The 15,966-nt window shown below is 38.7% G+C and overlaps 1 protein-coding gene across 2 annotated transcripts; it reads right to left on the bottom strand.

Moving 5' to 3' along the window:
- Nucleotides 1–1,426: 1,426 nt before the first annotated feature.
- adss1 (adenylosuccinate synthase 1) lies at nt 1,427–15,685 on the bottom strand. Of its 2 annotated transcripts, XM_053633442.1 has the most exons (14): nt 15,544–15,685; nt 14,389–14,515; nt 12,659–12,761; nt 10,879–10,941; nt 10,519–10,569; nt 9,786–9,852; nt 9,568–9,675; nt 9,393–9,474; nt 9,176–9,302; nt 8,932–9,086; nt 7,421–7,545; nt 7,192–7,289; nt 2,186–2,335; nt 1,427–2,079 (listed from the first exon to the last, which is right to left on the bottom strand). In XM_053633442.1, the coding sequence occupies exons 1-14, from the start codon at nt 15,603–15,605 to the stop codon at nt 2,027–2,029; spliced, it is 1,371 nt and encodes a 456-aa protein (XP_053489417.1). In that variant the 5' UTR covers nt 15,606–15,685; the 3' UTR covers nt 1,427–2,026. The 2 variants fall into 2 exon arrangements, with proteins under 2 accessions (XP_053489417.1, XP_053489416.1); XM_053633441.1 differs by lacking the exon at nt 15,544–15,685 and having other exon boundaries at nt 14,389–14,638.
- Between the last annotated feature and the right edge of the window lie 281 nt (nt 15,686–15,966).

Below are 15,966 nucleotides of genomic sequence, written 5' to 3'. Positions count from 1 at the left end.
TAGCTGTGCTGAGCAGAAAACATCGGACAAAACATCGAACCTTGAGTTACAACAGCAGAACTCCACATGGGGTTCCACTCCTGTCAGCCAAGAACAAGAATCTGAGGCTATCCTGAGCACAGACTCACCCAAACTGGACAGTTGAAGATTAGGGGGGAGCAAAAATGACTGGGTCTTTTCCAGTTTTCATAAAGGCCACGCTAATGGGGTGATGAGTTGTCTCAGGGGTATTAGCACAGGAAGAATTAAGCAATATCGCATGAGCAAGAGTGCATTTAGATAAAATGTGGTCTTACATGTATTAATTATGTTATAGCTAGGGTTCACCTTCAAATGGTGAATTGTAATAATTTCACCCCTGCCCTGTGGAGGGTGTTGGTGATGTCACTGACTGTTGTTTTTGGGTTTTTCTTCACAGCTCGCACAATGTTTCTGTCATCAACTGCTGATGTTTTCCTTGGTTTGTTCAAGCTCTGTTAGTACACCAGTGGTTTCTTTCTTTTTCAGGACAGTCCAAATTGTTGTATTGGCTATGCTCAATGCTTGTGGAATGGCTCAGATTTTCCGTCTTTTCTCAGCTTCAAAAAGGCTCGCTTTTCTCCTAGATACAGCTCTCTGGTCTTCATGTTGTTTTATCCTTTTTAACCAATAATGCAGTCTTCACAGGCGAAACCCAGGGCTCAAACCAAGAGTAGATATTCAGAAATATTAATTGTTTAAACAATCAATCTAACAGAGCACACCTGGACAACAAAAGCCACCTGTCAATCTTCTAGTATTTTTGATCACTTGAAAAATGGGTGGGTTCAAACAAAAGATGCCATGTTCTAAGCTGTTTAACACATCGTGATTTAAATATCAGGAAATGAAAGCTGAAATTCATCACATATTGATATTTGTCTCATATTCAACTTCAACATATCCAGATGTGTTCAGTGTATAGCAGTAACAAAAGCTTCGGTCTTGCCCTTCCAGTACTTTCAAGTTACAATTCCCATCTACCCCCCAATGTCTCACCGACTATATCTTTTATCTTTTTTTCAACTTCATCTAAATACATTCTCCACATACTGTCCATCAAACAGTGCCACCAAAATTAGACTAAAAACCCAACTGCACCAATGTTATAAATGTATAATATAATACAGGAAAACCAAAATACACATTTTACTCAATCATTGCTGTTTTGTTGTTGCATTTCTTCCTATTATTTATTCCAAAGAAGTTTCACTTGGGTTGTTATTTTGGACCTGATGCTCAGACAGTCTTAAGTTTGTCCGGGGTTTTAATGCCACCAATTAGGCCCAGTTGCAGAACAGCTTATGCAAACTTGGCATAGGTTGGAGGAACAGAATGTTCTATTTGTATCTATTTCTGCAGCAGCTTGACTGTTGCCCCGTCTAACTTTATATCTGACATGACAGAAAACTGTGAAACATTTATTCAAGGAACAGGAAAAAAGACACAAATAAAAGCACTCTAATCATTATGTTCTCTCAACAAAACCATTTCATGTAATAACGAATAAATGTATTCATGAGGTTGTTTATAGAGCACCTGCAAGTTGCAGACATATTTCACAAAAATTCACAGTGTAGTTAAAAACTAGTCTGCGCTGCCACAAAATAACTATGCAGAACAAAAAGGTCAGTGGACATTAATGCTGTTTTTATCTCCAGCCATTTACACTCAGTCACATAGACACACACATACACACTCTGAATACAGAAGTATTCTTCTGTAAATGGCTATCACTTTGATCCAGGAAGAAGAAATTGCACAATGTAAGACAAAAATAATGCCTGGATATCACCTGTTATCAAGAGACAGGTCTTGTTTATTAATTTATTAACAATAATTAATTTTCGGTGTCAACTATTAAGGCAAAATCCCACTTGTCTCGTTTCTAAACACAGCATTTGGGAATGCAAATCCATTTGCTGTGACATTCATATAATTGTCATGGATTTCCTGAGAGGATCGCATGTTGATGATGGACTCCAGACGTCACTGGAGGACAGACCCTTTAGAACATCTGTATCATGCATTCTCTGGACTTGCCTACGCCCACCCACTTAACTGCAAAGATATGAAAACACAAGTTAAATCACAAAGGTGCTGAATTTAATTCAAAAGAAGACACTGCTTTGCATGTTTTATGCTAAGCCATGTGTGTTTGACTCACTTGGTACACCAATGTGATTCTCCACAAAGCGGATGTAGTTCTGGGCTTTGGGGGGCAGATCGTTCCACTTCCTGGCCGCTGAAGTATCTGTCTTCCAGCCAGGCAAGGTCTCATACTCCACTTCAACCTTCTGCAGTACCTCCATGTTAGCTACGGGCCCAGAAAACAATACATTTAAAAAAGGAAAATAAAGTCAGTAGACCAGCTTTTTACTTATGATTACAAAGGATTCTAACTCTGATTGCTGAATAGACACAACCAGAAGAAAAACAAATTACTACACACTGCTCCTTCTGGAGTCAACTCTGTGAATCATACTTTAATTATACTTAAAGCCTTTGACTTGTAATCAGTGTATGTGGTCACATTGACATCACTTGTCTCATTATCTAAGGCTAAAATCTGGCAGTTGCAGGTATTCATAATTAAGCTTATCAATTAAGGAAAAGTGAAAGTAAGTCCATCCATCCATTTTCCATACCGCTTATCCTACACAGGGTTGCGGGGAGCCTGGAGCCTATCACAGGGCACAAGGCAGGGGACACCCTGGACTGGACAATTTGGAAATGCCAATCAGCCTACAATGCATGTCTTTGTCTTTGGGGAGGAAACCGGAGTACCCGGATGAAACCCCTGAAGCACAAGGAGAATATGCAAAAAGGCAAAATTTGAGCCCCCAAGCTTGGAGGTGCGAGGCAAATGTGCTAACTACTAAGCCCCCAGTTACAATAAGTAATAAGAACACTCTTAAGCACATATGTCAAGCTAGCCTGTTTATTTTATTTTTTTTCCAAAGTAAGTATTAATGGAAAAATAGGCTTGCCTCAAGTATATAGGCTTTAACAGTGTTGGAAATATTTCCAATGAGGTTATTCACATGAAATTTTCACCAGACATCAGTATTACCTCAAGAAATCTGGAAATATAAGGAATTCACAACATTTACGTCCATAAATAAAGTTATTTGTAATAAAGTGGAATGACACAGGAAAAAAGTATTGAACACGCTAAGTAAAAGCAGTTCTCCAAAGCAAGGTAAGGCAAGGAACCAGCTGAAATCCGTAAGTAATTATACCTCCTATCTGTGCAAATTAAATATCAACTGGGTTAGTAAATTGATGGTCTATAAGAAGGCTTTTTGTTACCAAGGTGTCACACAAGAAACATCTCATGATGGGTAAAAGCAAAGATCTCTCCCAAGACCTTCACAACCTTATTGTTGCAAAACATATTAATGGGAATCGGATACAGACGTATTTCAAAACATCTGAATCTTCCAGTAAGCACCACTGGGGCCATTATCCACAAGTGGAAGCAACATCACTCCGTCATCAACCTGACATGCACGGGAGCTCCTCACAAGATTTCTGACCAGGGAGTCAGAAGAATAGTCAGAAGAGTAGCCCAAGAGCCAAGGATCACTCGGAAAGAGCTCCAGAAACACTTTGAGGCAGTAGGTACCATCGTCACAGAGAAAACAATAGGAAATGCACTCCACTTCTCACGCTCACCCCGCAAGACTCCATTACTAAAGAAAAGGCATGTCGTAGCTCGTTTAAAGTTTGCTACAACTCATTTGGACACCACTTTTTGTCTGTCATACTACACACCATGTTTGGAGAAGAAATGGCACTGCATATCAACCTAAAAACACTATACCAACAGTGAAGTTTGGAGGTGGAAGCATCATGATGTGAGCTGTTTTTCATCGCATGGTACTGGCAGACTTCATATAATTGAAGGGACGACGAATGGAGCCCTTTACTGAGAGATTCTAGAGAAGAATCTGCTGCCATTCACCAGGATATGAAGATGAGACGTGGGTGGACCTTCCAGCAGGACAACGATCCAAAGCATACAGCAAAGGAAACTCTCAATTGGTTTCGGAGAAAAAAAATCAAGGCATTAAATTGGCCCAGTCAATCACCTGACTTCAATTCAATTGAACAAGATTTAAAGACACTATGTTTAGAAGAATGGACCAAAATCACATCTGAATACTGCGGCTGATTAATTTCTTCATACAGGAAGAGTCTTGAAGCTGTCATTACAAACAAAGGCTTCTCCATTAAGTATTAAATAAATTTCAGTTAGTGCGTTTAATACTTTTTTCCCTGTGTCATTCCCCTTTATTACACATAACTTTATTTATGGACTTTAATGTTTGGATTTCCTTATATGTGTGGATTTCATGAGTTACTACTGATGTCTGGTGAAAATTTAATGTGAAGAGCCTCATTGGTAATATATTTACTGAAACAAATGTGGACGCGTTCAATACTTATTTTCCTCACTGTATTTATATGAATATTTAAGTATATGCCACATACAGTCCATTCAAAAAGTATTTAAACCTTTGTTTTATCCTCCTTTTCCTCATAGCCCTCCATTCAATATGATAACTTTTGATGGGTGGTAGTCAAGACATGTGCATTTAACAGCTGACAATCCTTATCATGGCATTCAAATGCCTCTTTTCATTTTACTCAGAATGCTTTATGGGGGGGAGTTGAACAAAATGTGAGTGGATACACTAGCCTATCCGAGGCTGTGGGCACTCCTGTGTGCATATACACTGTTGGCTAGGGTGAGGAATGGGGATCTGTCACTCATGCCAGAAAAGCACTGAATAGCAGAACTAATTTGGCTGCTGTACTATGTCTGGTATCTGCAGTGTGAATTTACATGGTTAGGATAGAGAGGTTCAGAAAGAGACTAGCCTAGCACTCTTGGTAAAGTCTATAACTACACAGCACCTGTCCTGCGGATTGTGTAGATTATCAACATATTCCGTTATTTAAAGGAAGCATACTTGGCTGGTTTGTACTCTACTAGGAGAATGACAACACCTTAGGCCTTGATGTGGGGTGTTTCTATTCAGAAATCTCTGCTGACCTTGCTACACTGTGTTGAGTGTAGGTGTGCTCAAGGGACACAGCTCACCAGGGACTGATTTACTCATGTCCTGGTCCTTGGGAGTCAGTCTTCAGGTTATGTCTGTCTGCCCATATAGGAGTTGGCATTTGCCATAGATTGATATTAAAATGGTTATGACCATAACCCCAGTTCTCAGCTTGAGTGAGGTATTTCAGTAGACCACAAGGAGGACCAGGTTTTCCTTAAGGAAATCAATCTGTACATAGATTGATTCACCTTTCCCTCTGTCCCAACACTTTTCCCAGTCCCTGCAGCTGAAAAGAAAAAAAAACATGCCCATAGTATGATGCTGTCACCACTGCACTTCATCTAAGGGTTGATGAGTTAAATCTTGGTTTAATCAGACCGTAAAATCTTGTTTCTCATGGCCTTTTACTGAGAAGTGGCTTCCTTCTGGCCCGCTTACCATAAAGGCTTGATTGATGGAGTGCTGCAGTGATGGTCATTTTTGCAGGTTCTCCCATGTTCACACAGGACCTCCAAGAGTGACCTTAGATTCTTGGTAACTTTCCTGACCTAAGCTCTTCTCCCCATGTACTCAGTTTGGTTGGGTGGGTAGCTCTAGATACATATAGTCTCTGGGCTGAAATTCTTCCATTTAAAAATGATGGAAGCCAACATGTTCTTTACAGTCATCAAAACTATAGATTTTTTTGGTTCCCATCCTCAGATCTGTGCCTCAATGCAATGTTATCTCTAAGGTGGTTTTCACATTGCGCACATTTGCTGCGGTCCGAATCTGAGTGCGATTGTTCCTGGCAACCCCGGCAGCATTGGTCTGGTTTCAGATTCACTTGATTCTATCGAACCCTGGTGCATTTGCATTCATCTTATGCCATCACAAACACACATGGAGACCACAATGCGACTCACCATATTTTTAGTTTTTTTATTATTTCGGTGCTATTATATGCAGTGGATATTATGCGCAGCACTGGACCTCTTCTGTGTCCCACAAAATCCCCTGCCGCTCATGGTACACGTATGTTGTGGAAACTAATGATGTCGTCATCGGCTAAAACACATGCACATGTTGCTTTATTTCCTGAACAAATGCAGACCCACCATTCACTTTATTCTAACCCTAACCCTGTACACCTGTTCATTTATGCAGTTATCCAATCAACCAATCATGTGGCAGCAGCACAATGCATAAAATCACACAGATATAGGTCAAGAGCTTCAGTTGATGTTCACATCAAACATCAGAATGATCTCTGGTGTCAGATGGGCTGGTTTGAGTATTTCAGAAACTGCTGACTCCTGGGACTTTCACACACAACAGTCTCTAGGGTTTACACAGAATGGTATGAAAAACAAAAAACATCCTGTGTGGAGAGGGTCTGCAGGCTGGAACACCTTACCGCTGAGAGGAGAATGACCAGACTGGTCTGAGCTGACAGGAAGTCTATATGAACTCAAATAAGCACTCTTTGCAAACGTGGTGAGCAGAAATGCAAAGAAAACACGACACATCAGACCTTGAGGTGGATGGGCTACAACAGCAGAAGACCACATCAGGTTTCACTCCTGTCAGCCAGGAAAAAGAATTTGAGGCTATCATGGGCACAAACTCACCAAAACTGGACAACTGAAGACTGGAAAAAGAGCAGGTGATTTCACCGGGTGAATCTTCAATGGTACTTCTCAATAAGGCATTTCCACCCACAGAACTGTCGCTCATTCCATTTTTTGTGTGTGTGTGTGTGTGTTTTTTCACGATTCTGTGTAAATTCTAGAGACTGTTGTGTGTGAAATTCCCAGGTCAGCAGTTTCTGAAATCTAGTACCAATATCAATGTCACAGGGATCACACTTTCTTCTTCATTCTGATGTTTGATGTGAAAATTAACTGAAGCTTTTGACCTGTACCTGCATGATTTTATGCATTGTGCTGCTGCTGCTACATGACTGGCTGATTAGATAACTGCATGAATGTGCAGGTGTTCCGGTGCTCCTTATAAAATGGACAGTGAGTGTATGTCTATATATTGTAAAACGTAACCAAAACCTTCATCTACAACTATACGTGCAATTTTATTAGATGACGCTGATTCTTCCAGATTTTACCTGGGAAATGGGGAATTCGTCTGCCGTTGACTTTGTAGGCGACAGCTACTTTAATCTCATCAAGCACATCAAGAATGTCCAGCTTAGTCAAAGCAATTCTGCAGAAAAATTCAAAACACTCATTTGCCAATCCTCCTTGTTTGCACAATATACAGTGTGCAGAAGTTTCATTCAAATATTGCTACATAATAGCAGTTCAGTATGTTATATTATGTACTAAACAACTCACGCGGTGAAGCCATTGATCATGTGAGCATATCTAAGGATGACCAGGTCCAGCCATCCGCAGCGCCTCTTCCTGCCTGTCGTAACACCAACTTCATGACCTCGTGTCTGTAACAGCTCCCCTACAGCCTAAATGAGAAAAAGCATTTAATAAATTCAGGAAAACACTGGAGAAAATTCTCCAATTTACTCGTTTTAAATCAGCACTCCTGTCAATGATGATTAAAGTATTATTTACTTTAAATAAGACACATCACATACCGAACACCTTCATTTCATGACTTCTTGAAATAACTGCCCTTTCCGAATAACATGGCATTCATATTTGTGTAAGAGTAACAGGGTTGTAATTTGTCTACATGCATGAAATAGTTTTCTCATGTTATTGACAGTTCAGAAATTAGTGGAAAGGTTACGTAATTGTACTTGGAACCAAGCCCTGAAATGTGTGACCTAAGGCAGTGTTTATGTAATGACTGTTTCTGAGTGAGCTTTTTTTAATCCCTTTGAAAGCAATTATCTAACACCACACAAGTAAACAACAACATGGCTGCAACTCGGTTGTATAAAACAGCTCTTATTATCGTCAGTAAAAAAAAATAATTTAAAAGAATAACATGTTATTTTATTAATTTTATTTATAGTAAGTATGTGAATACCTCTCAGCAAGTGGACAGTTGTCACACTCTGAAACTAAACCCCTGGCACAATCTCAGAGCCTAAAGTTATCTCCTCGTCATGTGATTATTAGAGCACTGAACCAGCTGGTGCAGTTGGATAATCCCCTCACTCAATGATGAATGAAAGTCACAATACCTGCAGTATATATAGAGGTTATAAAATTGCAGAGTAGTACATACTGTAGGGTCTTGAGAAACATGTTTACCATTTCAGACAAACGGGGTTTCAGAGTTCGAAGAGTATAGCTGAGTCCTTTCTCTGTAAAATTTCTGACTAGTCATAGACACTACAGTAGGTGTGACCCCGTTAGAAAAAATATGTTCTGATAGTCTTCTGCAAAACATGTCATTGGTGCTCATGTATCCAGGCAATAAAACAGCGGCTGAAATTAACAGTAAAAATGCATAAAGTCATTCAAAATGACCTTTTTTAAGGAATCTGTAGTATTCTTGTGCAGATGTGACAAAAGACCTGCTCGTTAGATTTGAAATAAACGGTCTGACTAAATTATTATGGTACTCTTTCAAAGCACCACTACATTTGTGGCACATGTAAACATGTTAATTCAGCCACTAACAGCAGAATTTTAAATAACACCTAGCCTCACCTATCACAGCGTCCTGAAACTACAACAAAAATTTCTGCAATCTCCACATTACTACATTATGGTACTTATATTTGGAGTATATGATAGTTGTTATCTGCATTCATTCTTCTGTCTGTCTTCCATATTAACGTGACTGCCATATTACCATGGCTGATAAAGAGTGGAAGCTTTTTTTTTTTTGGTCAGACTGTAGCTAGTCTATAAGTGATGCAAACATGAGCTCTTACATTGAGTTGTTCTGTTGGGAAGGCCCCAATGCCCACTCTAGTGGTGTAGGCTTTTGATACCCCATACACATCTCCAATATTCGCTGGTGGAATGCCAAGGCCGGTGCACACACCACCAACGGTGCAGTTGGATGATGTCACAAATGGATAGGTTCCTAGACAGAATGCAGACAGTCCCTTTCTAAGTGCTGTGTGAGTTACACTGATGTACATGTAAAACTCTATGTCTCTGGGATGTCCGTACCAAAGTCAATGTCCAGCAGGGCAGCATTTGCCCCCTCCACAAGAATTTTCTTCAGGGGTCCGTGAATAGCGTCATACATAAAATACACTCCGTCCCTCACCATGGGTCTTATTCTCTCTGCATAGTCCTGCAAATGTACAGAATGAGGTTTAGGTCACAAAAACACTGTATTCATGTTCATATGAAATAAATCCAGAGTTTCTCCAATTTGACTTGCCTTTAGTTTTTTTAGTTCGCCTTCAACATCCACTTTAAGAGCCGGATACATGGACTGGTACTGCTGTGCCAGGTTTTTGAACCTAAAAGTGAAAAATGCAGAATCAGTATGAGTTTAGATTCTAAGCACAACCTTGTAAATTTTGGTTGGAGAAAAAAAAAGGTTAGAACTTTACTTGGTGGAAAACTCTTTAAAATCTGCTAACAGGTCACAGATGCGAACTCCAGTTCGGGACGCCTTGCATGCGTACGTTGGTCCAATGCCTTTCTTGGTCGTTCCTATGCTGTTATGGCAGATCAAACCGTGAGAATAAATGGCTATGCTTCCTAAACACAATTCCTCTCCTATTCCTTATATCTACTTCAGCTATTTTATGAAATCACCACATCTTACTTCTTGCCTTCCTGTGCTTGTCTCTGTACTTCTTGCATTCCATCCACAGCCTGATGAAAATCAAAAACTGAGAGAGAACAGGGTTCTGCATCAGCATCATTTTAAAACCATGACACGCAGTATCATATACACATTGTTTAATACAGTTTTAACACACCCTTCTTGACTAACCTCATGACTTGGAAGTGTGTAACACATATATTATGTCGATTTGCGCATTCTCAAAATTCTTTACCGTGAGGCCCCGCTTGTGTAGGGTGCATCCCTTTGTCGTCCCCTAGAGTCGTCAAATAATTTAGTTTTTTTCACGCTAGGCTCTTCTCGGCTAAGAGACTATGTCCTCTATCTAAAACTAGTCTTAGGTTTTATCAGCGTGTGGCTAACAGAACATTAGTATATCAACGGATATTTCTGTTTGGTGTGTGTCTTAGTGTGCTGTATATAACTGATTTAATTTATGAATATTTCTCATTTTTATGTACATCATAGTTCAAAGTTTGACAATCCCGACATACAGGTAAAATAATAATAATAAAAAAAATGTTCTAGAATTTCTATACGGCCCCCTTGACGTCATCTGGCGGTCCCCCAGTTTGAGAACCACTGTGCTACATGACAAGCTATAGTAATTAGCTAGCCTGCTGACGGTAACGGTAAGGATTACCCCAAGTGAGGGGACGTTGATTAAAAGGTGTGTTAAAAACAGCATAGGGACATATCCAATATATTATACCTATGTGAGCTCTATCAGAGATGACGAGTCTTTTCTCCCATCCTTTCAAGCCTAGCCAGGGAAGAAGATAAAAATAAAAATCAACAGTATCCCTAGTTGAAGCTGACATAACACTACAACTGACAAGGTTTTATATATTTACCATATGATCAAAAATATGCTATGAAAATGAAATCTTTCCCTGCTTTCCTGTAGAACATAGCCACAGGTCAAGTCAAACACACCTGTTCCACAGACATCTCTCAGAAGAGGACTCTGGTTAGAGATATCAGATGTTTGTGCCTGAAAACTACACCTGCCTGGTGCCAATTTGATTTAGGAGAATTCATCACATCACAAAGTAAACTAGCTCTACTGTACCTTTCTTCTCATTTTTGTCAATCTCTTCAAAAAGGCCTGGAAGATGAATGACTACACCATTACCTGTGAGTGGACAGAGGAACGAGTATAGATCAGAAGCAGGAAGGAATTACGGAATTTTCTGCATACATATGACCTAAAACATCATCAGATTTTCACACAAGTCCGTAAAGTAGATTAAGAGAACCCAATTAAACAAATATTATCATCGGTCATTAATTTATTGACTGAAATTATCCAATATTACATATCTGTGGCAAAAGTACATGAACCTCTAGCATTAGCAGTTAATTTGAAGGTGACATTAGAGTCAGGTGTTTTCAGTCAATGGGATGACAATCAGGTGTGAGTGAGTGTCTTGTTTTACAACCCCAATTCCAAAAAAGTTGGGACACTGTGTAAAATGTAAATAAAAACAGAATGCAATGATTTGTAAATCTCATAAACCCATATGTTATTCACAATAGAACATAGAAAATATATGAAATGTTTAAACTGAGGAAATGTACCATTTTAAGGAAAAAATAAGGTAATTTTGAATTTGATGGCCACAACACGTCTCAAAAAAACTGGGACGGGACAACAAAAGGCTGGGAAAGTACGTGTTGCTAAAAAAGAAACAGCTATTTACAGTATGTATTTAAAGAACAGATCTTCTAAATACTTTCAAGCACCACTTTACGTATTTTATCTTTTATTTCTTTACATGCCCCTTGTTCCCCGACAAAAACCTTCCTAGGTTAGAACCTTCTCAATGAGATTATCAATAATACAAGAAGCAATGGCTTGATAAGATAATCAGGCGCTGACTCCTGATGATGCAACTTAGTTTCAACATACTAGGTTAAAAAAAAAAGAAAAAAAAAGAAAGAAGAAGAAACCATTGTTGCCTAATGTTTTCAAAACACAGTTTAAAATAAATTGCGCAAAAAAACATTGTGTTTGCAATTGTAGAATAAATTTAAATACTAGAAATAATAATAATAAGATTGATTATTTTGACATGATGATGGTCAACATTATAAATCCATTTTTTTTTTTGACGAATCACAGTATAAAACCCCTCTCTTCATACATTCCTTGATGCTGACACATAATGCAGTACATATCTTTATACCCTGTTGAATTCTCAAATCTGACAATAATGCTGGCTATAATATAAATAATGGCCAGTTTATTTAATGCATTCATTCTAATATATTATTGCGTTATAGTAATAGTTCATTCACAGGGACTTGTATGGCAGACTTTCCATATGCTTATTCTGTCAATGTTAATGTTAATGCCATGTGAAAAGCAGGCAGTATGTAAAATGTAATATTGAATTGAATATTTATTATGTTAGCGAGAGATTTGTGAATGTACATGACTAAGCAGGGTCATTTAAAACACTTTGGCTTTTCTGAAATTATAGATATTTTAAATATATTTAGAAACAATAACACAGACCCCTGGTTGAGAAACACTGACATAAGTGATACCAGGAATTAACCTGTCTCGCAGAGGTTCCATAACATTAAATGTACCTACAAATAATTTTTGGCAAATTGCTGTGGTATAAGAGGAATAAAACACTCTGTGATGTGCTGTTATAGCAAAATAATCCTCTTCAGAGTGGCAACCTCTGTTTGGTGTCAGGCTGTAGCATGCTACCTTCTTATTTTACTATAACAGCACACCCAGTTTTATTTCTTACTTAATGCTTATAAACAACTTCTCCACACTGTGAAATATTATATAACAGGTTGTGCTATGCCATGCATACAACCCAGCTACTCACCAATGAGTGATATACATTTGGTGTTGATGATACCACTAGGAAGGAGATGAAAGTCATACTCTGTCCCTTCGACCACTACTGTATGGCCTGCATTATTTCCTCCCTGCAAGATGACATAGACATGACTTTCATATCCATATACCGTAAGTGTCCATTATACCTTGCAGATTCTGGCTGGAATTATAGTATTGGCGACCAAAAACCAAGATCTTTCATCTTACTTCCATCTGAAAATGTTATGCTGACCCTTATTTGCCCTTTCTCAAACCTGAGGCAGGTCCAGTGGGAAAGGGTAGCAACCAAAGTACTCCACTCCCCCGCAACCCCCGAACCCCACCAACCAGAGCTGGCAAAGCGGCTCACTTCACTCTTCGAGCTAAGTCTGACTTGGCCTTCTCACATGTCAAAGCTAGCCTGCGAATGTAACCCAGCCTCACTTGTGAGAGGTTGTGCCCAAGCCTGTGGCTGACATTTAGTGAGGCTATGAACATCACTGTTACAAAGTTCCAGACTGGAATTTCTGTTGAACATAGTGTAAGTGAATTGACACAAGGACTTGGAAGTGACATTTCTGATTATCTTCTTTGTTTTGAAAGCATACGAAATGGCCGAGTACTGCAAGGGTTAACTTAAAAATAACACGAAGTCCTGTGAAGGAATACAGGGTGACAAAATCCAAGTACAACAAATATAAATACAATATACTGAATACTGATGTACTCGTTGTGCTCATTTGATCATAAATGAGTATGCTAAAGGTTTTCCTTTGCAAGTATGAGTATTACAGTATAAAACTTTTATTTATATATATATATATATATATATATATTTATATATATATATATATATATATATATATATATATTTATATCAAACTTAAAAGATTATCAATTATTTTGCAGCCAGGGACCCTGTAAAACCTGTTAACTGTAAATCTCATAAACCCCCTCAGTACAAATTTATTTATCAAACACAGTTCAACTATTCCAAAAAAAAATGTATATATATATATATATATATATATATATAGAGAGAGAGAGAGAGAGAGAGAGAGAGAGAGAGAGAGAGAGAACATTTGTACAATAATATTTTTTAGAGCCACAGCACTTTTTATTCCTGAACTTCTCACTCACAATAAAAAAACCGTCATAAGGTCCATGTTGACTTTATATATATATATATATATATATATATATATATATATATAGAGAGAGAGAGAGAGAGAGAGAGAGAGAGAGAGAGAGAGAGATAGAGATACACAACACACTTACTATACATCACCATTATTATATACATTATTTAAACACCTACTTGGGTTTTTGTTTTTTTTGAGTTATTGACATTTGGATTAAACCCAGTGCTCAGTGACCACTCAGACAGGCTACAACAAACAAACAAACAAACAAACAAACAAACACTGAATATAATAACTGATTAGAGAAGGTGTGATTTTCACTCCTGCAACTACTACTACTGCTCATACTACTACTACTACTACTAATAATAATAATAATAATAAAATCTCAGGCTTTACTTCACTGACCCCTGGGGACTTCACTTTGAGAACCAGTGATCTAACATCATGTTCCACTAAGTCCTTTCCAACTATACTGACTCTGCACACAGCAGCGACTTAAAATACTATTTCAGTTCCTTAATCTAACTTTCGAGCTTTTTTTTTTAAAAAAAATATTTTTTATATGAACACGAAAAAATAAACACGCACTCACCTGACATCTGCAGACGATGTCCGACTCCGTGGCCAACAAATCCACCACTTTTCCCTTGCCTTCGTCTCCCCACTGCGCTCCGAGCACCACGGTCACTTTGTTGGCCGACTCTGCCCGGGGTCGTTTTGCCCCTAATGAGGCGTTTATGGGGTTGAAGTGATCGTTCCCTGAGCGGCTCGAAGACATTCTTACTGGCCTGAGCACCAAATCTGACTCAGAGCACACAGGCTCGCGTACCGCTGAGACGAGAAAGGTGTGCGCATGCGCAGTAGCCCGCAGCCCTGCCTGAGCTGTGACACGAGTCAGCGCGTGCGGCTCACAAACACAAACACGGGGTTAACTAAAAGCAGATGCTGTTGAAAGCAGCGAAATAGGTCAAGTAGACATAATTAATTCTGGTATATATGCTAATAAAAATTGTTGCATGGCCAGAATTTATTAACGCGTGAGAACATGATCCTAATGAGTGGACATGACTTAACATATGACATGGGGTGTATTTCACAAGCTTTTCTCACACTTAGTACCAATAAAAATATAAAAGATTAAAGCTTTAATCAAAGCCTTACTAATCAGGTTGGTCTATTAACCAAATCATGATAGTAATAATAATATAATGAGTCTTTATTGGTCACATGTAGCCTACATTACAATACAATACAATTTTTCTTCACATATCCCAGCATATTAGGAGGTTGGGGTCAGAGCACATGATACAGCACCCCTGGAGCAGAGAGGGTTAAGGGCCTTGTACAAGGGCCGAACAGTGCTAGCTTGAACCCCTGACCTTCCAATCAGTAACTCAGAGCCTTAACCATCAAGCCACCATCACTGCCCTGAATGACCAATGATCTTATTATTTACATAATAAATAAATAAATATTTACATACATTATTTACATAATTATTAAGCGCATAAGTAGGTATTAATTAATGTGACTTAAAAAACTGTAATAGGAACTATTCACAACTTACTACAATAATTATTCGCACATTATGTCAACTAGTCTTATTATTCATTTGCATTAGCTAATACTTTTACAAAGGCAATTAATGCTACTTACCTTACATTAGTGAACATTTGTATGAGGCAATAACTCTCAGGGTCCAGGGTTCGAGTCCCGCCAGGGCCATGTGTGTGCGGAGTTTGCATGTTCTCCCCGTGCTGCGGGGGTTTCCTCCGGGTACTCCCGTTTCCTCCCCCAGTCCAAAGACATGCATGGTAGGCTGATTGGTGTGTCTAAAGTGTCCGTAGTGTGTGTGTGAGTGTGTATGTGATTGTGCCCTGCGAAGGATTGGCACCCTGTCCAGGGTGTACCCCACCTTGTGCCAGATGCTCCCTGGGATAGGCTCCAGGTTCCCTGTGACCCTGAAAAGGAGTAAGCGGTAGAAGATGGATGGATTATTATTATTATTATTATTATTATTATTATTATTATTATTACCTTTACTGTTACTTGAGTAATTATTTTTATAAGTAGTTTTACTTGCACTTGAGTAAAAATTTTGGCTACTCTACCCACCTCTGTTGCTCTCTAAATGTAACAACAATCTCCTGAATTTTTCATATCTCTGGGC

The sequence above is a fragment of the Ictalurus furcatus genome, chromosome 9 (genome assembly GCF_023375685.1).
Source record: "Ictalurus furcatus strain D&B chromosome 9, Billie_1.0, whole genome shotgun sequence".
Classification (NCBI taxonomy): Eukaryota; Metazoa; Chordata; class Actinopteri; order Siluriformes; family Ictaluridae; genus Ictalurus; species Ictalurus furcatus.
Note: the sequence above shows the minus strand (reverse complement) of the source record. Positions and strands in the feature narration are given on the sequence as shown.

Excerpts from the sequence above, each read along its gene's own strand:
- adss1 (XM_053633442.1), bottom strand. The coding sequence starts at position 15,605 with ATGTCTTTGGACTGGGGGAGGAAACGGGAGTACCCGGAGGAAACCCCC. Across the intron at positions 10,942-12,658 it reads CAAATGTATATCACTCATTG|GTAATGGTGTAGTCATTCAT; the intron begins GTGAGTAGCTGG and ends GTCCACTCACAG. Across the intron at positions 2,336-7,191 it reads ACGAATTCCCCATTTCCCAG|CTAACATGGAGGTACTGCAG; the intron begins GTAAAATCTGGA and ends CTGGGCCCGTAG.